General features: G+C 41.3%; 1 protein-coding gene across 3 annotated transcripts in view; it reads left to right on the top strand.

The window, feature by feature from the left end:
* Window positions 1-23,328, top strand: part of LOC138970837 (retinoic acid receptor gamma-like) — a 44,546-nt gene that overhangs the window by 12,172 nt on the left and 9,046 nt on the right. For all 3 annotated transcript variants that reach the window (XM_070343385.1, XM_070343386.1, XM_070343387.1), the window contains exons 2-4: window positions 16,366-16,584; window positions 19,929-20,646; window positions 22,911-23,052. In XM_070343385.1, coding sequence (XP_070199486.1) covers window positions 19,933-20,646; window positions 22,911-23,052 — 856 coding nt within the window. In that variant the 5' untranslated portion in view covers window positions 16,366-16,584; window positions 19,929-19,932. The remainder of the gene's footprint in view (window positions 1-16,365; window positions 16,585-19,928; window positions 20,647-22,910; window positions 23,053-23,328) is intronic.

Below are 23,328 nucleotides of genomic sequence, written 5' to 3'. Positions count from 1 at the left end.
TACCATATTTTCACGTCTACCTGATGACAAACCCTCGTTTCTCCCTCTCATTTTCAGCGAGCGTGTAATGAAACATTCTTCTCAGCAGAGAACGAACCGAAACTGAGGCTGAGGAATTGATTCGACACCTGAGCTGCGCTAACAGCTATGGATTACTGAGAAACGTCACGGTGTCTTGTCGTGATTCTCTTCGTTTTCACGATCTATTTGTGATGGAGATAGGAAATTTGATAGAACTGCGCGTGCGCGACGAGTGGTGAAAGAAAGGTGTGGTTCTGTGCATAATAATTATATGTATTTTTGAGGACGGAAAATACCATCACTCAGGAAAACAGGAATTTGTAGAGTAAAACGTCATTTCCTTATGTTTTCTAGATTTCTGAAATTTTCAGAGGAACAACTTAAGAAAAATCTGAACAGGTAATGACCATGCGAACCGCGACCATGCGATGTTGGTTACATCGAAACATAGCATAGCGTCCGTGCTACAAAAAAAAAAAAAAAATAAAAAAAATAAAGTCCTTCCGACTCAAGGTCAGGTAACTTCTTTAGCTGAAGACCGAACAACAAGTCAAATTTGCGCTGAACTTAATTATTGTTTGCACCCCCTACTGCAAATCATGCGGATCCATCAACTTGTGAGTTGTAACCTCAGCGAATCGTTTGCAGACGCTATCCTAGCGATTTCCGAGTAGCGTCTTCACCAGGAAATTCACCAACTCGATATACATGTAAATGCATCATTCATGGCTTTTTCAGCTTCACTTGTCGTAGCTGAAGGTTGACGGTAATAATTTAGCATGCCAACACAAAGCGACAGGGATAAAGTAGTCAGCAACGTAGGGTCAGTGGAGGAACGTGAAGATGGCCATTTTTTGCATGCTGGGTTTAGTCTGTAAACATCATGTTGTGGAAATGTTCCATATTTCCCGCGAAAACCATCGCTCAAAACTCCTGCGCATTCTTTCAGACTGTCATGTACTCCTCAGTCAAGCAACCGGCTGCCATTAAGGCATATTATACCAAGATTCAACGGACGGACTGCTTGCTTTTTTGAGTGAGACATTTTTTATTCAAATATTTACAATTTATCATTTACCGTGATATTCGGTCAGCAATATACGTAAGCCGCTCACTGACATGTTTTTTGGCTCACGTAAGTGTAGCCTATGCGATCGTAACTTTGTCTGTCTGTGCGTGCGTGCGTATGTGCGTGCGTGCGTGCGTGTGTATGTCTGTGGTAGAAACTCTAACATTTGAAGACGTCACATTACATTGACGTCACATTATGACGTAAGAGGGTTAGACGTCACGCGAAGGAAGTACTGAAAGTCTCGGTCATTATTATTTTGAGCGGGCCGAGACTAGTTGGCAGTCGTGTCCCTGTAAGTTGGCTACATGCAGACAGACAGATCTAGATCTAGTGTCTCGCTTTCTTGCACAGTTTCACCTATGCTCTTTCTGTGTGTGTGTGTGTGTGTGTGTGTGTGTGTGTGTGTGTGTGTGTGTGTGTGTGTGTGTGTGTGTGTGTGTGTGACGGAGTGATTGAGTTTGTGTTACTGTTTGTCGATTTCTTACGTGAGCCTTGATGGCTTCGCCTCTTGTTTTTCCTGATGCAGCATTGTTGTACGCTTTTTGGAACATTATCTTATCACAGTTATACTGCGTTTGGAGTGCATAGAGAAAATGCAAATCAAAGCGTATTTGGTTGCTTGTTTTGTTTGTTGGATGTGTTTGCAAGTTTGTTTTGTTTGCAAACACTGAACCAAGCCCACTACACCAGAGCCCCCCCCCCCCCCCCAGTCCCCCCTCCTCTCTCTCCCTCACCCCTCTATCTCTAGTTCTTTTCTCTTGTTGGCCCGTCTTAATCTATCTTTTTGTCTCTCTCATTCACTGCAACCCCCCCATCTGTCTCGCATAGCCAAATGGGTTGAAAGGACGCAACCCATAACCAACTAACCCCCGCGTTGACCAGAAGTACCACAGCTGGTATAACTTCTGCAGTATAATTATGATACTTTTTTTCTACAAAGGTGACCGTAACAGCTGGCAACGTTGTTGTTCTTTTTCACACTTCATGTTGCCCTCCCCGTGTCGTACACGTCAGCAGGTTGCCTAGCAATCACACGTACGCACGCACGCATACACACACACACACACACACACACACACATTAGTATTCACGAATTGTGATGACGCATGAAGTTTACACTTAAACACAGTTTAATTACCCACAGGCTTGAGATAATAGTTCGCATACAGAGTCTAGTCATGTTCTTTACGATGGCGCATGCAGTGTACATTGAATGAATAGTGTACATGAAGAGTCTGTGTCATTTTCGGTCTGTTGACTTTTGTCTCAAATTCACTCTCGCCACCGATGAGTGGCACCGACTTCTCCCCCTCAGACCACGATTAGCATTATCAGCCACAGTATCGGAGCCCCGGCAAAGGGAGCACTAAATCCCTCTGATTCAGTAATTGATGTACACGATAGCCTACAGTCTTGCACTCAGGATGACCCGGCCAAAAGGTCATACTGATAACACTGTTTGTTGTTGAACAGTGAAGATGATATTGTAGTGACAATAATACTTTGACGGATGGTAGGCATCGGGAAATGGTACATTGACGGATGGTAGACATTGGGAAAATGGTGCGTTGACGCCGGAATGGAAATTTAACACAGACATCGGCAAAATGATAGCTCGCTTTCCCAAGGGAGAAGGCAGCCCGAATTTCAACGAGGGTAACCTCACAGGACTATATGAATCTTATCCTTATCCAGACCGTGCACTCCTAACAAGTTGTTTTGGCCACGGTCAAATTTCGTCACTCAAAAATAAAGCGAAATAATTTTTTTATTTTTTAAAAATTTTTTTTAGGGCCGTAGCACCAATTCTTCATCATCTTACAATGCAAGAGAATCGACTTCGTTTGTAAATCAGTGTAAGCAATATGTTTTGATTTTCCAAACCAGAAAATCGGCTAAGTATATAAAGTGTCGATTAAATAAGGGTTCCTTCGCTTTTCGGAACCAAGAGAGAATTCTTAGTAATCTTACACGTCAAAACCCAAGGTCGTTGTCAATCTTCCAAAGTCATAACCTTAGGTCGAGCGAGACTCGCATTGCTTTTTCTTGTGCCTGTGGGTGGTAAGCCGAAGCGCTTGGTGATGGTCAGGTTGTGTGACCTTGGTGGTCGAGGAAGTTATGCAGTAGTTCGTGTTGACTGGTTTTGCACATAGCGCATGCATGTATGTAGACTGGTATGTCTATACTCGGTGGTACATGGTGCAGAGACCTGTCATGCAGGTTCGTGTCCACTGAGTGTTCGTCTTTCTGACCTACGTCACTCTCACTTACTTTTGAAGTCCGTCTCACAGGCACAGGAAGTATAGCGTACACGAGAATACACATGTACATGTAGTAGCAAGTATGATACATTTGTAGTGTGTACTGTAGAACACATGTCGTATTTGAAGCGCATTGTTCCTGTGCCTGTTTCATCAATAAAGATGATATCGTTGACGTCCTCAATGCAGTTTTATACTTTTGTTAAGTTTCGGCATTTTGTATTACGGAATGAATAGTTGATTTATGCAGAGCATTGGTCTCTCTCTCTCTCTCTCTCTCTCTCTCTCTCTCTCTCTCTCTCTCTCCAGCTTGTATTTATATGCATTTGATTTTATGAATAACCACATATGTATGCTCTTCATGCCTCATCTTCATCATCATCATCGTCATCATCATCATCATCGTCATCTTTATTATCACGTGCTGAAGTTTTCCGACCTCCTTTTGTTGGTTAACTTTTTAACTTTTTAATTTTAATTTTTTTAATTATATAATTGTGTGTCTATGCGTCCCAAGGACAGATTGTAAGAAAAGGCGTAGCCTTAAATCTTAATCCTTGTCAAATAAAGTTCAATTCAATTCAATTCAATTCAATTCTCTCTCAATCAGAGTATAACTGCCTAAATGGCGGCTATACACGTCTTGTGGTCCCACCGACGCTCTAACACGGGTGTTTTGTTTGTTTTGTACAATGTATTTGTTTTAGTGGGTCCCCAAAGCGGCGGGATGACGTTGGGCAGTTCTGTGTTAAACCGTCACAACTGTGTTGTTTTTCATATCGGTTTCATTTACTACGTAAATTTGGGTCGGTAGAAATCCGGCAGGACATTTCCTTGTCTTCGAAATACAGCCAAGTGTATATTCTTTTCTGTTCTGTATGGAAATCAGCTGAAGATTACATCAGTATCGACAATACTCTGAATAACACACATTTAATTTGTCTTAGGATCCGCTCTTTTCAAGATAAGTGCTTCACATGCAAAAATTTCCATTCCTTATTTTCCCCCGTGTGTATTGGGGGGGGGGGGGGGGCACAGTTGGGGGAAGTGACCCCTCGGGTGAACGACCACTCGTGTCTACTAGAACGACATCAAAGCCCAGCGCGCGTTGACCTTAAAAAAAAAATCCATGCCTATGCTGGGCGTTGAACCTGCAACCGAAATACTTGTTTACACCATTCCTCAGCGCGGCCTTCGAACGACATAACCATTATTGTGGCGAATACGATGACGTCACAGCACCTCTTGGGGGAAATCAACACGTTTGTGACAAGAGAAAAGGGTGTCAAAGAGAGAGAGAGAAACTGAAACTGAACTGTATTACCAAAGGATAGAGGTGTTAGGCAAAACCTAATCTTACAACCTGCCCCTTATACAAACACTTAAAACGTACGCACATAATGTAGAAAGTAAGAAGGAAAAAGATGATAGTTTTTTATACACACTCGAAAATTTGTTGTTGTTGTTTTTCGGCTCCCACTGAATGCTGCTTTCAGAGTTGGAAAGCAATGATTCTCGACGAATCGATGCGAAAGAATGCCAGTCGCTCGAGCGAGCCAAATATCACGCAAAAAAACCGGTGTAACACGAAATTTTTACTCCACGAAAAATTTACTCCGGAGTAAATATTTCGTACGAAATTCTTACTCCTAGTACACATTTCGTACAAGAAAAGAACTCCCCAAGGCACGAAAAAATTACTCCTTCCACGAAATTTCCACTCCCCATTTTTTTCACTTCCAGTAAAAATCTCGTACGTGAAAATGGGATGCGGGCGAAGGGATAATGCCAATATGTGATCTCGCGCAAACGAATGTCGCGCCACCCTCCCTCCACCCCTTCCACCACCAAGACTAACAGGGGACAAGGGAGTACAAATTTCGTACACCTGGCATGGGAAGTTAAATTGCTCGTGTTAGGATGAAGTAAATTCTTCGTTATTTATTCGTCAGGGGAGTAAGATTTTTGTATGAAATGTTTACTCGGAACTCACCTGTCTTGGGGAGTAATTTTCTCGTGCAATGGGGGAGTGCTTTTTTCGTAAAGGGAGTAACTTTTTCGTACGAAATGTTTAGTCCGGAGTAAAAATCTCGTGGGAGTAATTTTCTCGTGTTACACCGGCTTGTTTTGCAAGGTTGAAAATGTGGGTCAGTAGGAAAAGAGATCGAGGGGAGGTCGACGACACCAGCACTTTGGTGACAGCCGTGGCGCGTGCTTTTTGTTATAACTACTATACACCATATCACACACATAGTATATATAATGTACTATTACATGTATCACACTAAACTGCACTGCTAAAACGCTACGAAATTGCTTACCATAGAAAACGCTATGTATAGCCTACCCAACCCACGCAAGCGGCGTTGCTGTACCGAGTGTGTTGCCAACTTGACGGATGAATGGAAAAGCTATTGAAAAATATGTTACACCACGCTTGCGTGACGTTTTTGGTTTTGCGCGTCTGCTGGCTGGTACACCACGTACATAAGTTTGTTGACCTTGTTTGTATGGATATTTGTGGGATGTTTGTGTGTGTCGGTGTGTAAACCCGGTGAAAATACTGTCGGGTGGGTCCCTCCTTTGATGCCACTCCTCTGTGCAGTGTAGGCGGTGTTTTCGATATTCAGTTGGATATAATGTGTGATGTGACCTCATTAATTTTTATCTGGAAAGTAGGTCACTCTTTCTCCTGCTCGGGTCACATTATTTTGCCTGAGTATTCTAAGCAGTGTGGTTGAACTTGAACGGACTGGAACTCATTTTGTAATCAGAGATTTCGTGCACATGTTGTATGATCCAACTAAGGCCTGTGCCAATACAACTGGTACTGAGATACATGTGATTGAGGATAAATGGATGCGGAACAGATCCTTTATTAGCTTAAACTTGCTGTAACACTCGGGGGTCTATATTTGGAGCATCCAATAAATATGTCAGTATCATGAGTATGACACGCTGTATCAGTGCATAATCCAGCTGAGGACTATCAATACAACTTTGTGTGATGTTATATAATGTAGTTGTGAACTCTGATAGTGATACTGGTGCGCAACACACACTGGAAACAGACCTTACCATAGTGATACAGTTTCCAAATCGAACGATCGACATCGAAATACACAGAAGCTCTGGATGACATGCACTGTGCGGAAACGTACCAGCAAAGATGTTTGATTCCAGTTAATGCAATCCAAGTATTCCATCGCAGAGTGTCCTCATTTTTCTGTGGCCGTTTGTGTCTGGGTGTTATACTGCCTCTTTAGGGTTGTGTTTCATGGAGCGGCATGTGATGGGAAAAGTGTAATATTTCTTCAAACTCATACACAACTCATACTCATAATTCTAAAAACACGGTACAAACAAACAAGCATTTGGTTTTGACCAAATTCTGTGGGTGGAGGTGGGGGTGGGGTGTGTGTGTGTGCACACGCGGGCGCGCAGCTCTCTTTTTCTTGTCTGTTTCAGTGTTTGTCTGTACATGCACTGTTATTATCACTAAGAATGACACAGCTCCACAAGACCTTGGACTAAGAGAATGCAAACGCATGTGTGATTCTGGTGTCGGAATCGGCAAACAGTGTTCAATGATGTGGTATCAGAGCTTTTATGTAAGAATGTCTCACCCGTGTCTGTAGAAGATCGTCGATTGGCGTTATCCGACTCGACATCTTTCTCCTGTCTTCTGACTGCTAATTACTAACAGGAGGTTTCAGCGAAGGGCAGCGAAAGTGTTAGCGGCCTTGGCTTGTTTACCAGCATGACAGAGAAACACTATTTTGACGTGTACTTCGCCTGGTTGAACGTGCTATTCTTTCACTGTGCTTTCCAGCGCTGTTTTCATTGGGAAAAGACAAGTAGAATAGCGCGGAGATGTGTAAGATGTCCTTGGCTTTGAGTGGAAAATGCCAGGCTGTCTCGGTTGTTTCAGCCGTCTTGAGGGAAAACACACCTGGGTGTACTAGCTTTTGGTGTTTTTACTGAGTGTGCACGTGCGGATAGGTTGTGTCATTTGAGTTACGGCAGAAAGAGGTCAGAATATGGGAACATCGGAGAGATGGTTGTTGGTGATGTCATCTTTGTGGATTTGGCAAGGGAGCTTGTTCAGCGTAATACAATGTTGCTTTGATCTCAGCGGTTGTCTGCTATTGCATGTCTGTGGTGATAAGAAAATACGATTCAGTTCAGACTCAGTCATAGCACGTGCCAGTATAGGAGGTGTGGTCTAGCTGGCTGTTTGTGCAGCAACCATGTCGGCATCAATTAAAGCTCTGTTGGGCGCAAAGTAAGAATCCGGGGCAGAGTTGGAATAATCGGGATTTCCCGAAACCTCATTTGATTTCCAACAAAGCGCCGCATTTCCGGAAACGAGCTGCCTCGTTCTAGAAATGGCAACCCTTCGACTGGCACAAAAAAGTATACCCTTTTCACAGGTCATGAATAAGGTATATGAAAAAGCAAGGTCTTATACAGGGGAAGTCTTGAATTGGGGGTGTGGGGGTACACTGTGTAACAATTCTCTCAGTGACACTCAGCGCATGCAGCTAGCTAGTTGCTGCTGTCTCGATCTATTTTGAACACAATGATTTTTTTTCTCAGAGTAGAGTGTTAGTTTGTTACAACAGGCTGAAATCATCTTCATGTTACAACAAGCTGAAATCATCTTTAATTTGAATCAACATTTTGCAACAATCAATCACATCAATATAACGCACAGACTTGTACATTAGGCCTAAAAAAAAAATAGGTGTGGTTACGGTAACCCGACCTACCCTATTTTTTGGGGCCGACCCTATAACTTTTCATTACATTTGTCACAAAAATACCCAAAAAAACCAAGTAAACGAGTGCAGAAAACGCAATGAAAGCGAAAGCGCCCGAGTCGCACACTTATTTCCCTGTCAAGTAGGTTTAATTTGTACACATTAGAAAAAAAAGTTAAAAAAAAAAAAAATGATTGCCTACCTTCCTACCCTATGTTTTTTGGGCTATGTTACCGTAACCACACCTATTATTTTTTTTGGCCTTACGTTTCAAGAGCCTAGATTACCATGAAGTGACAAGAGCCCACTCAGTAAAGGGACGTAATGCTGTCTCTGCAGCCCAGAGAGATTGTGTGAGTTTAATATATATACAAGAGGCGAAGCCTTCAAGGCTCACGTAAGAAATCGACAAACAGTAACACAAACTCAATCACTCCGTCACACATACACACACACAGTACACACACACACACACACACACACACACACACACACACACACACACACACACACACACACACAGAAAGAGCATAGGTGAAACTGTGCAAGAAAGCGAGACACTAGATCTAGATCTGTCTGTCTGCATGTAGCCTACTTACATGGACACGACTGCCAAATAGTCTCGGCCCGCTCAAAATAACAATCACCGAGACTTTCAGTAATTCCATCGCGTGACGTCTAACCCTCGTACGTCATAATGTGACGTCAATGTAATATGACGTCTTCAAATGTTAAAGTTTCTACCACAGACATTCATACATACATACATACGCACGCACGCACAGACAAAAGTTAGCATCGCATAGGCTACACTTACGTGAGCCAATAATCAGTTAAGACTGAGTAAAAAATTATTACAATCGATAGTTACCAGTGAAAAGTTATTATGGGAACACTCTTGTTGCGTTTTTGTAAAATGTAAGATCTGAAACGTTAAAAATTACGTAAAATTGGTGCGTTTTGGTCGAGTGGGATGGGTCGTTGAACTGTGTTGTTACAGCCCGCCGAAGTTATCAAAAGTGTTTTTGCTTTTTGCGATTCGGTTGGTTTGGTGAGTTATACAATGCATCTGCTTTTTCAAGACTAAGCATTGATCACTTTAAAACACAAGGATCATCATAGGCCATCATGACTTGTATCATTTTACATCGCATTCTAAGAAAGAGCAGAATTCTCACTATGCGCGCGGTACATTTCTAGAATCGCGTAGCGCAAAGTTGGAATTCCTACAATGGCGGCCATTATTGGAATTCCAACAAATCGCAAGTCATTTCCAGAAAAGCGCGGATGACGAGATGGGTCGCAACAGCTCCACCGCCGCTTCAGTCCCAGTGTGTTATTTTGACCTGCCATGCTGCGGTCAAGAACGTGGCTTTCCCACCCACCGTCGGTAGCAGACTATCAAGTTTCAAAACGCTGACAACTCCGCAGACTCTGGAGAGAATTTATCTCTGCAGGGCTGCAGGGGTTTGCCGTACAGATTTCCCTGTGTCACGGCTCAAACGAGGCCCGGGATTTTGACTTCGTGTTTGTATGAGTGTTCATCACGATAAAAAAAACCAGTTTACAGAAAACGGAGAAACGAAAGAAGACTGCGGTAGATAAAAACAGAAAGACAAGTTATAATCATAATTGTTTGAATAGGAGCCGGAATTGAAATCAAAATGTTGTTAAAAAAAAAAAAAGTAACAAAGCATTAAAACTTAGCGATGTAAAGAATAAAACAACCCTATGTTTATCCTTGCATGAGTATCCAGTAATTAATCTATACTGAAAGGCAAACATTCTGCAAATAGTGCATTGAACGATTTTGCTCTCAAACGAAAATCAGATTGAACCTGTAATTTGTAGTTGACATCTTAAGTGTCGGAGCAAATGTTTCACGCTGTCAGCGTGCGCTTTGCAGTATTGCTGATCCAGCCACAGCTCACTGTGCTAATAAAGACAATGGGCTGAACGGGAGACAATAACGTAAAAAAGATAGTGTGTGGCCCTATAAAATGCAACTGGCTGTTTGGCTGTATCAGATATCGCAATCATGCCACGACTTGATGAAGGAGAGAGACAGCAAGCGATTGGGATGCATTGAACGTGATGAACACTGAACGTTTTCCGAAATCATTGCGCTTGGACTCAGTCACTTTTTTTGAAAAATTGTCATTTCATGATGTTCTATTCAAAATCAATAAAGCGAAGGTTTATAAACACTAAAATGGCCAATAAATAAAATATTCAAACATTGAAAACATTCACCACTGAGTTGATTTTTTGTGATTTTTTAAAGTTCAGTTTGCGGAATTTATGCCTCTCGGTATAATATACGTATAATATAGTATACTGTTAATGATCAAGAAAACATATAACATAATATATTCAGGCCTGCAGTAATTTTGATTGCATACACATTGATTACGGGATTAAAACAAATATGGGAATAGTACAAGCTAATGCAGAGAGTGTCACTATTTCTGCAATAAGTGTGTGAAAATGTTTGCCAACAAAAGCAAAATAACTGAGCAGTTTATAATTATTTCTTTCAGACAGAGCTCATTCCTTTCAACCTCTCATTGTTTTCAATTATAACTGCAAAATTGTGATCGAAATTCGGCTTTTTGTTTAGGCTGCCGCTGATTTCGTGTGTGTATAGATCGCGCTCTGCATGTACCGCATTTACTGAAAAGTTGCTGAGCTGTTTGATTTCTCTTTTACACCCAGTGTGTAAGGAAAATATTTAATACATTGACCTTTTTCCCGTCAAACAGATAACTACAGCCTTTACTTGTATGTAGATTGGTGTTTTCCCTTTTTATATTCCTTTTAGTAAAAAAAAAGAGTAAATTTTAAGGGGCTTATTGTCCGTCAGGTCTTAATTGCCTATATTGGACATGAATTGGTTTATACGATTCGAGTTTTTACGCCCTCACGGCTTTTGATGTATGCGTGTTTAGGTGGTATCAGCCATCTGCACTTATGGTAGAATGACCAAGACCTTTAACGTGCCATTGTGGTGACACGGGGGTGGGAGATGGATACCGTCTCTGGGTCTGCACATAAAGTTGACCTGTGTCCATCCCGGATTTGAACCAGCGACCTTTCGATCACAAGTCCAGTGCTCTACCACCTGAGCTACCCGGGCCCCCCCTATTCCTTTTAAAATTGATAAACATTTTTATACCCTTTTCGGAACGGCTTTCGCAATTCATGTCCACCCACAGGCGCCGGACTATTCTGAATAACAGCGACTGCTCAAAGACCAACAGCAGACAATTTTAATTATGAACTCGAACTGCCTGAATCTGTGTTGCCTTTCTCATTGCAACTCGGCTGCATGATCACATTCCTGTATTTGTCATGTAAATTCTTACAACCCCGGATACAAAAACAAAACCAGAAAATGACGCCACAGTTTAAACAAAAAAAGCATGGCTTTAATTTAAAGTAGCAGCATTAACACTAAATGTTTGTTATAAATATAATGCAGTAAAACTATTACATATCTGATTATTCTTGTTCACCTATTTCGTCTCCTCTACCCCTGTGCTTGTATTGTATGTGCCTCTTGTTTTATGGACTGGGGGAAGGAGCTGCGCCTTCGGCTATCAGTGTCAAGTTCCCAAAGGCCGAGGGGAAGTGGCTAACTAACCGTATCAAGCACACGCAGGCTTATTGTGCATTCCGAACGCGTGTACTGGAGTGACTGACAGGGGCTCAAATTCTCCCTCCCTTAAAAATAAGGGAGTCTGGACTTGACTGCACCTGAACTGGATTGGTCGTGATGAAATTGTGTGTGTGTGTGCGAGTTTGACGTCAGTCGACTACTAACACAGTCTAACACCTGTGTATTCACTGACACACGGCAAACACACACAGCCACACATACAAGTATATATATATAAACACAGACACACACACACTGACACACACACACACACACACACACACACACACTGACACACACACACACTGACACACACACAGACACACACACATACATGCACGCACACACACACATGTTCTCCCTCAACCTAGCCCAACCACCACTACAAAGCACCTCCTTTTTCCAAAATATCAAATGTGCTATGCTGAGTTCTGTAACTGTATTTACCAATTGTCTTTCTTGGCTCAGCCACCAACCGCAGCGGTTATGAAACAGGCTGATTTCACTCCGGGAGGGAGTTTGGGGTGGTAAGGCCAAAAAAAAAAAAAGGTCTGTTTACGGTAACCCGACCGACCCTAGTTTTTTCGCGCGACCCTAGACTTTTTTTTGGCATTTGGGGGGAAAAAAAAAAGAAAAAAAAAATCTTTTGGTTTTTTTTGCAAAATAACGTAAAAATATGGTTTTTTGGAAAAAAAAAAAAAAAAAAAAAAATCCCGACCTACCGACCCTATTTTTTGGGCCTATGTTACCGTAAACAGACCTTTTTTTTTTTTTTGGCCTAATGCAATTTTCCTCAGATTACAGTCATGCAGCTGTAAAAGGGCATCAGATTTTCGTATATCCTGCAGATAAACAGTACCTGAGTGCTGAGTATTTAAACCCCTGTATATTCGGGGTGTATTGGTTTCACTCTGTCTGTTTATTTTTTTGTTGTGTGCATTTGGATCTCTGGTTTAGTTTTGTTTTGTTATGGTGAATATATAAATTGATATATATATATATATATATATATATATACTAGATGAATACCCGGCTTCGCCGGGAAGGAGTAGAGCCGAATACCCGGCTTCGCCGGCGCGGCGCACCGTACGCGATTGAAGCCAACGCGCAAAACACTGGAGAAGATAAGGAAGAGTTACTGGGAATGGATGTACAGAAAAACCATAAAAACCAAAATTGGTTCAGCGCTGCGCGCTGAGAGCACGTGTTGAAAATTTTCATCGACCAGATTGTGTCCGGGGTGTACCTGAATATGCCCACCAAATTTGAAGCAGATCCATCGAGAACTTTGGCCGTGGATCGCGAAGTGACAGACAGACACACACACAAGCCGTATATAGATATATATAACATCAGAAATTGTGAAAGAAACAATTGAAAGTCAGCAGAGACTTTCTTCCGAGATTTGTTAAAATCTCTTAGCAGAGAAAGAGAGAGAAATAAGTATCTCTTCACAGACAGCCTATTGGGAGCATCAGACCCTCCTCAAGGGGGACCGAGATTTACAAAGCAAAGTCCCTTTGTGGGGGACGTATCACAAGGTAATCTAGTCCTGAGGAGGACCATTGTTTTTGTACCTAGACCAGACACGTGTTTCGACACTATTGTGTCTCATCAGTGGTCAGGTGGTACTGATGGCGAGAGTTGTCAACCCATGGTATCCAACTAAGAAGCAAACCTGCACTCTCTGAATGGTAGCTTCTGTTGGCATGCCCGGGGCCTTGGCGGGACGATCATGAATAATTCATGAATGTTCATGTATTATTCATGAATAATTCATGATCGACAAATGGCCGATTCATGAAAGTTCATGAACACAAAACAAGAATGTCTGTTCATGAACTGTGCATTTATTCATGAACAATTGTTCCTGAACAGTTGTTCATGAAAAACTGTTCATGAACAAAAACAGTTGTTCATGAACAACTTTTCATGAACAAAAACAATTGTACATGAATTTTTTCATGAACCAGCCATACAACACTGGTGAATTTTTCATGAACATTCATGAACATTTCATGAATATTTATTCATGTGAACTCGAAAGTTCAATTCAAATAGAATGGTAAAGTTCAATGAAATGGAACAAAAAAAGTCACAAGAAGTACAGCTAATGCTTCAATAGTAATCACAATAGTACTGACGATAAAAAGTTTACCTCCTCTGTATGAGTGTATTACATGGATGGATTAAAAACCTTTCTTTCTCTTTCTTTTGGAATAATCTGCACACCAATCGTGCTTGTAGTAAATTGGACTCAGTACTTCACACAAAAGCTCTGCAAAACCCTTCAAGCCAACTTGAAGTAAAACTATTTTAAAGACAGTATTCCGTGTAGAACCATTCGAAAATACTGGCAAAGCCAAAGTGCAAATTTTATTCTAAATCTAACTCCCAAGTTACTGACAAAAAGTGACAATGCATTGGACAAGGAATAATTCCCGAATTCTTCCATCTGTACAAAAAAACATGACTAAGCAAATAATTTTACCTTCATTCCTCATTTAACTTCAAAGAAAACGATGGAACTCACCAATTTTTGACTGAATCCAGTCAGAAAATCATCTCAACCGCCAATAGTCCAATATGGCGGCAAACACACTGTCAGACTGTTTCATGGTTGACAGCTGAATTAACTCCTGACACACATAATGCTGTAATTTCTTCTCAGTGCTGGTCTCCAAATGCATCTTCTACTCCTTGAAACTTCTCTTTTCAACAAAATCATTTGACTGAAAATAAGTGTGGTATTTCTGCAGATAATTTCTGTAAGCTGCTAGCTGCTACTGATCCCCCAATCTTGCACTGAGATTCAAACAGGAAGTTCCCGGATGTAAAGGGAAATAACTACAATATTGCTCTTTTAATTGCATACATGATTGCCTCCCCTGAAGCCTCCAATGAAACAAACTACTGTCCTTTTTTTCCCATCTAAAAGCAAAATGCTGAAAAAATATATATGTATACAACATTTACAATTTTATCCCTTTACCTTGAGTAGTTTATTTGAATTTTTATGTTATGGTTGTTCAAATAAGGATTAGGGTTATTCATTCTGCTGAAAAATACATGGTAGTCAGCAGCTAACCATTCTTGGCAATTGTTTAATATTAAATCGAAAGCCAAAAAATGCCATAGCCCGATGAAAGTGGAGTTTGACTTAGACTTTAGAAAAATACTGACAAAGGTTCCAAATACTGGCACTTTCTCCGTCTTCAAGTGACTTTCATCCTTCTGTAAACAAAACTGACCCGAGACAGAAATTCATGAACGTTTAAGTGAATAAAAAAGTTCATGAACTCCTGTTTTTAAAATGAGAAGTTCATGAATGCGGGAAAATGTTCATGAACAGTTCATGAAAGTTCTTGAAATCCGTTCATGAAGCGAGGTTCATGTATCTTCATGAATTGCACTTCATGAATTATTCATGAACACTCATGAATGCTCATGAAGTGTTCATGAATGTTCATGACTTCATGAACATTGCTTCGACAAGGGGGAGACTACCCTCATCATTTATATATACATATATATACATCCATTCTTTTTCTGGGATGTAATTTGTATATTTGTGGTTTGAAGAGGGAGGAGGAGGAGCCGTTTTAGGGTGTACTAGAGCATTGGAAAAGCACTGACCAAGAATTTCATGAGATAAACAGCTGTCGTTTGATTTGAGACTCGAGAGCAGATTTGCTTTTCAGATTTAGCTAAACAGTTTTGAATGGGAATGTGCAGTGTGGTGTCACGAGTTGAAACTTCAAGAAGTATGTTTCTCAGTCTTTGAATATCGGCTAAAAAAAAACTCTAAATGAAAATGAAAGGTTTGGTGGTTGTCTGTGAATGGAAACATAAATATGTATCTCCAGCTGTACGGCATGGACAAGTATGTGTACAAGCAAGGGGGGATGCCGAGATCTACGTTTACTCATTCATGTGACTTGCCAGAGGCAATGGCCTATATGAATAAACCATCCAACCACCCTGTCATTCCCACTCCCCCAAAATAACAGGCGATAGATTTCCCAGCTATCTTTGTTATGCAACACGCTCTGTGTGTTTTCCAACTTTCCAGTGAAATATGAAGGTCAGATACAGATAATCTACAGCAATTTTTCCTTGCCTGTCAATTTTCTTCACAGGCTCAGCCGGCTTTTATTGATTATCCGGTACCCTAGAACAGCAGTTCACAGTTTCCCTTGAATGTTGTGGCAGCCTTCCTTTGTGTGCATGACCGAGTAACATAAAGTTTTGAAATATTGATCTCCAAAAAGAAAAGAAAAAGGAAAAAGGTGGAACCAGAGAGAGAGAGAGAGAGAGAGAGAGAGAGAGAGAGAGAGAGAGAGAGAGAGAGAGAGAGAGAGAGAGAGAGAGAGAGAGAGAGAGAGAGAGAGAGAGAGAGAGAGAGAGAGAGAGAGAGAGAGAGAGAGAGAGAGAGAGAGAGAGAGAGAGAGAGAGAGAGAGAGAGAGAGAGAGAGAGAGAGAGAGAGAGAGAGAGAGAGAGAGAGAGAGAGAGAGAGAGAGAGAGAGAGAGAGAGAGAGAAAAAAAAGAGGGCCAAAATTCTCATTGCTGCGTCTTTTGTTGTGTTTCAGGTTTTAGCTGAGGTGCTGCAGCAGACTTTGTGGTGAGGAGTAGTGAGGAGGAACCAAGGACACCGGTGGCCTTCCAGACTGTATTGACTGTCGCTGTGCACACACAGACCCCCAGACAGAGAGAGCAAGAGTAATGCTTCTACTTTCTGCTGTTCCTGCCTGACAAACTAGGTCGCGCTGGAATCCACTCAAGGCTCCAATTGCCTTCCAAACCACCAGGTAAAAATATAATCGAAGGAGAGGTGTGTGTTTTTGAAAGCAACTTTGAAGACAAAAGCGTCCATGAAAAGAAAAGAGGGAGGAGTTTGTGAACTCAACATTGCCTACAAAGAAAAGAGCACAAAGGAGAATGAACAAATAAAGTTCAGTATTACAGGGAGATTTGAACAAAAAACAGAAAAGGAAATAGCGAGTGAATCAGATTATTGATGGAAAAGGAAGATATTAAGGAAATAAATTCTGTATGTACTAAGACAAAAGAAATAATGAAGACTTAATTAATATACCAATTACATTGTACATGGAAGGCAAAGGAGAGAGTAATGGGGGGGGGGGGGGGGTGTGTGATGGAGATGAAGGCAGCAGATGGGTGGTTTGCACAGGAAAATCAGTCAAATAATATGATTTGATAAAAGAAAGTTGATTTTTTTTTCTTTTGTTGTTGCTTGGTTCTTGCTTGCTTAGTAGGTCAGTTGGAAGAATGGTTAAGTCTGAGTACCTTCATTGGGTATAAGGTAGCATGATAGAGATTTCTGAATGCTCACCGAAGTAATCTGTTTAACACAATCTGACTGAAATAACACATACAAGGAAACAAGAAAGTATGTCTGACACACACAGGCACAAAAAGCAACACAGTTACACACACACACACACACTCACACGCATGCACACACGCAGGCACACACACAGACAAACACACACAGACACACACGCATGCATGCAAGCCAGCCATCCTGAACTCAGGTCAAAAATGAGTTACTTCCCTTCGGGTCTCATTCTATCCCTGACAGTGACAGGATGCCTTGGTTTTCCTTCTCTGGAGAGGAAATCGATTTTTTACATATTTAGATCTTTTCGTAATGTGTTATGGATATAAGCAGATTCGCGATCGTCGATAATGATTTTTCATGGTGTTGTGTAATTTTTAAATTACAAAGGAATTGATATGTAAGACAGTTTCAAGCGAGCTATCTTTCACGGATGTATATATACTGTGCAAACAACTCTAAAGTGTCACGTGATAATCAACTTTGGCTTCGGTGCGCGCCGGTGCAGACGATTTTTTCTGTAACCAGTTGAGAGTGATGCAACCATATATCACGGTCTCTTTCCGACAGCAGTCTCAAAATTTCGACTTGTTTTGACCTTAGAACGATGTCTTTATCATAACTGTGAAGAACAGAACAGAGATCACTGTCGAAGTCGGCCAATCTGCAATCATTTTTGTCTCGCGAACACTGATCTCAAATTTAGATCAGTGCTCGCGAAAAACATATGGGAGATAACTCTGTATTCTTGTTTTGATAGATTCGCGCAATAATATAGCATGCTGTCAGAGAGAAACTGGCGATAGCCGTGGAGCGATGATTATCAGAATGGCAAGCCAGCATGCACATGCACGCACAGAAGCCTGTCATGTTATGTTTGTGTCTGAGGCACAGCCATGAAGTCATTGCTCCCTTGAAAGAGCTGTAAAACCTTTTGAAGCAAGAAATGGGCTTGCTGTGTGCATTTGAAAGAAAACTCACTTATTCAAATTGTGTTTATTTCTTTTCCTGCTGAACTGAAGGTTGTTAAAATGGCAGTCAGCAGGTGCAGGGAAAAGAAGTGTTTAATGAGCGGATTTTCCCCTGGCGTGTTAAGAATATCAGTATGTTTTTGCTCCATTTAAAGGACAGTATTTTTCACGCTTCTATGAGAGTCATTCAATTCAATTGGAGCATGAAAAATAAACTGATTTTTGCTTTTGGGAAAATTGGACAGTGACATAGCTCTCTCTCTCTCACTCCATCTCTCTCTCTTTTGCTGTCTCTCTCTGTCTCTCTCTGTCTCTGCTTCTCTCTGTCTGTCTGTCTCTTTCTTTCTTTCTCTCTCTCAAAACAAACAAACGAACAAAAACATGACTTAACTCATTGTCTCCTAAGTACGGATATATCCGTACCCACTCATGGCTCTATCTGACCAGGTACGGATATATCCGCTCAGACTGTTAGCTTCAGTCGCTTCTTGTAACGTCCATCTAACGCCTGCATTCCAGTGTGTTGATACACAGTTACTACACAGTTACTACAATTCTGAGTGACCCGTAGCTGATGCAGGGCAGAAAAAACCTGAAGAGAGAGTTGTGAATTGTCAGACAAGAAAAAGTGTAATTAACAAAATCAGTTGAAGGAGGTCACTTTCCCGGGGGTGGGGGTGTAATAGTTCTGGTGTCAGATCTTGAAAATTAATGTACAGGTATTTGTATGATATTGCACCTAGCAGAGGTACATGTACTTTCACTACTATTAGACATGCCAATGAGAGCGAAGACTTAGTATCCACACTTTACAACCTACACACAGGGCACACAATATTAAACATTTTCTGACTAATATGCATTCAGTTAAGTGTGAGAGAGAGCGAAAAAGTGTGTGTGTGTGTGTGTGTGTGTGTCTTGCCTGATGACTTTGCCTGAGTTATAGTGTGCTGATTGTTTGCATGAAGGATGATGTACTGATTGAAACATTAAACCTCAAACTGGCACGGGGGGTCCAGTTCCTTCCATACCTGAGGGGCTGTGATGCAGACAAGATGTTGATCTGTAGAACAGGGATTACACTCCACTTTTCTTATTTTTCGAAACCATGTATGATGTACGAATCAACATCAGAAAATGTGGTTTAGCTGTCTGAACATAGAGTGCACGGCTTCATTGAAAATGGGGTAGCTTCATGGAGTTAAGGCCTAAAAAAAAAATAGGTGTGGTTACGGTAACCCGACCTACCCTATTTTTAGGGGCCGACCCTATAACTTTTTATTACATTTGTCCAAAAAAAAAACCCCAAAAAAAAAAAAAATGAGTGCAGAAAACGCAATGAAAGCGAAATCGCCCGAGTCGCACACTTATTTTCCTGTCAAGTAGGTTTAATTTGTACACATTAGAAAAAAAGTTAAAAAAAAAAATAGTGATTGCCTACCTTCCTACCCTATTTTTTTTGGCTATGTTACCGTAACCACACCTATTTTTTTTTTGTGCCTAAATATAATTGTCCACAGCAAAGGTTGCTATGACACTTTTGTAAAAGGTAGAAAAGACACACACAAAAGCCTGACAAGAAGGGTTAATTGCTGGATGAAAAGGAAACCTGGGTGGACACAGGAAGAAGGACAGGAAAGGGTAGACCATGCAGATTGCCAGTGTCTGTCTTTCAGATTTTGTGTTCATCGAATGTGGTAAGGCGTTCAGTCAACATAAAGCATGAAATATGAAAGAAACATGCTTAAGCGTAATTGCTGGTAGAAACTGGGAGTTATATTCTTTATTGATGACAACTAACACGGCATTGTGTGGTTTTCAGGAGGATGAAGGATATCACGACAGTATGCCCACAGGACGAGGTGATGGCCCCTGACCTGCCCTTGCAGCTTACTTCCCCTGTTCACCCGCATGCTTCCTACGTCGGCAAACCAGTATTCTCCCCTGGTGCCTCCAGTGTGGACTCGTGCTACAACACACTCTCGCCCGGGTCCGCTAACTCTCCATCGATGAGCTTCGCCCTGTCGCCGTCTGCGCCCTTTTACCCTTCTCCTTCCACCTCCGGCAACTTTGTCCACTCTCCCAACAGCTCCTTCGCCCCTTCTCCGTCGGCCTGCGGGCAGTTCATGTCGTCACCATCATCTTCAGCGTCGTTCGGTCCTCCCCCTGTGCACTCCTTCAAGGCTGCGTCACCTTCCGTCCCTTTTGTTCCATCAGCTTCAACGTCCTTCAACCCTTTAGTACCCGCGTCCAACTTTCCATTTCTAGATACGGTGACGGTGAAGCAAGAGCCGAGCGAGTTGATGTCATCGCTGAGTTCAACTTCCCCTCACCACCCCTCGCTCTTGTCACCACGCTGCATGGGAGGCAAGCGGTCCATGTCTCCGCCTCCGTCGCCCAGCGGTTCGATGAATATCAAGAGAGAGCGGCCATCCTCACCGGGCAGGACCGTGTCGGGGAACTTGCTGCCTCCGTGTCGGATCTGTCTGGACAAGGCGTCTGGTTTCCACTACGGTCTCAACACTTGTGAAGCTTGCAAGGTGAGTGTTGGTTGTCTGTTTCTGTCTGTCTGTTTGTCTCCGTCTGTCTGTCAATTTACTCATTCAAATAATTCTTCTTTAGAGACTGAATTAGTGATTAGGCGTAAACAGGTCAGTAGGTCATAGATGATGTCAGAAAGTAAGGCAGAACATATTCATGTAAAAAAAAAAAATAATAAAAAAGGTTTTTAATGTTGTATCTTTTAATTATCACCCTTCTTGTTATGGAACTTTAAGCACCCATCAGTCCTGCAGTTAAAATTAATAATGAGCCACAGATGCTATGCTATAATTAATGCCACTGCATGTATGAATACCTCAATGAATTCACTGTTTGCTTTGACAGACACATTTCTGGGTTATATGGTCAAGTAGACAAAGCTGCCAACTGCTACGCTTTTGTGTACACGTAGCATACTACGTATGAAGAGCATTTGCTACGCCAAGCCTTTAAGATTGCTATGCTTAAAAAAAATCTCAAGCATGCAACAGTTTCTTCTTTTTTGTGAGTCCTGGTACTCATTTCTGTTTCCCACTCTGTGTAGCGGTCACAAAAAGGGTTATAAAACATTGTCTTCACTGAGTGGCACTGCAGATGCTCTCTCATGGGCATTTTATGTTCCTGCATTCTGGTGAAACTTTATTGGAAATGTCTGTTCTTGTGCAAGATGCCATAAATGCATACATTTTAGAAAATGCTACACTGAAACACCATTTGCTATGTTGAACATTTCTAAAAAAAAAATTCAATTGCTACACTTGAGGCTTTACAAGGGTTGGCAGGTCTGACTAGATATGCACAAAGGATCATGATGTGGGAAATGGGACAAGGGAAGGGAATTTGTTAAGGGAGGAGGGGAAGGGGGTGTAAGGCGTCAATGAAAGGCAGCAGCTGTTTTTCTCGTTTTTCAGCTGTCTTTTTTTTCCTTATTTTTTGCTGTTTGCTTTCTGTTTCACTTCAAGTTTAACCCTCAAATTCATGACACTTCAAAAAGCATTGCAACCAACAATAAGGACATACCCCCCTCCCCAGTCATGTGTGAATTGACAGGCCGTTTCATTGTGTGCTAGTTATGTATCACTGGAGCTTATATATGCTTATCAGAAGAGGAACATGCCGACTCCGTGAAGAGTTCAGCTGTCACAGAATGATGTTGTCAGTGTTATTTGATGCAGACGCTTCAGACATGAATTGAAAACTGCATGACTTTATTGAATATATATATAATAATGCTGTCAGATAGATTTTATAATAATGTCAGCATCCTTTATGTCTTGTTTGTGTGCTGGTGTATACATGTTTCTTTGATTTTTTTTCTTTCTTTCTTTCTTTCTTTCTTTCTTTCTTTCTTTCTTTCTTTCTTTCTTTCCTACTTTCTTTCTTTCTTTATTTCTTTCTTTTGTTTGTTTGTTGCGTTAAGTTTCATGGAGGAACAATAAGGACTATTTGAGTATCTACAGGTATTTGACACCAACTGACCAATACATGTACCAGAAAAGGGTTCATAATTTTGTTTCACGTGTGTGGGTTTTTTCTATTAATTTCATGTAACTAAAGATCTGTTCCTTGAACGCAACCTGAATTTTAGGCAGAGACAGACTGATACTGAAGAAAGCTTTTCTTTCAGGGGAGGGAGGGAAAGAGAGGAACTGTAAAGTAAAAAACAAAACCTACCTGAACCTCATCAATTAAGTTTTTACTTTTTTTTCTTCTAACATTTTCCTGGGCTGATATACAAGAGTCAAGTTTGGAGACAATATGTGACCCTCCACCACGGAATGAGTCACATGTCACCGTTGCATGATTTTCATATTTTTACATTTTCCTAAAGAGTTGTTTATGCTCTATCCAGTGGTGAAAACCGTTTTAAAAAAGAGCGAAAACTGTTTGAGTTATAAGCCTGTGACTAAGGTGACCCTCACACTGTTACCAGACACTCCCCGGACTTATATTAAGCCTAGTGCAGAACCGCGCAAGGTGAGTGACATGCGACTCATTTCGTGGTGGAGGGTCACATATGGTCTGGAATAATCTGCACCATCAATGCAGTTTATCCCAAACTAAAGACTCTTAACTTAACTACTCCATATTGGCACATAACTCCTTACAAATCTAAGTGCCAAAAGACAAATTTTCATGTTTATGTACAATGAAAATGGACATTTAAAGTATTCTTATCTGATCTCTTATCTTAAGCTTGTTTGCAACTACTGTAGTATCACAGTTTACTTAAAAAATGATTCGACTGTGGTTGTATTTTCAGGGCTTTTTTCGGCGCTCACTGAAGAGGGGGGCCTCGTACGTGTGCACGCGCGATGGGAAGTGTGACGTGACCGGGGAACGACGTAACCTGTGTGGATACTGCCGCTATCAGAAGTGCGTCTCTCTCGGCATGTCCAAAACAGGTAACCACAAGCACGGTGACAACACTGCAGCAGATTACTCACTAGAGAATCATTCCTAATGGTCAATCCTTATATAAAAAAAAAAGACCAAAACAATACTGTACTCGCGTGTCAACGAAGACGATACAAATCACAATGTTTAACATTTCGACCCTAGGGTCTTCCTCCAGAAAACAAAACACCAAAACAAAGCGGATAAAAGAAGAGGACAGACGATAGAACAGAAAGAACTACAGGTATCACGATTCACGAACCAAAACAAACGGACAGAGGAGT

The sequence above is a fragment of the Littorina saxatilis genome, linkage group LG7, assembly GCF_037325665.1.
Source record: "Littorina saxatilis isolate snail1 linkage group LG7, US_GU_Lsax_2.0, whole genome shotgun sequence".
Lineage (NCBI taxonomy): Eukaryota > Metazoa > Mollusca > Gastropoda > Littorinimorpha > Littorinidae > Littorina > Littorina saxatilis.
The sequence above is the reverse complement of the archived record's forward strand: the minus strand, read 5'-3'. Positions and strand labels throughout refer to the sequence as shown.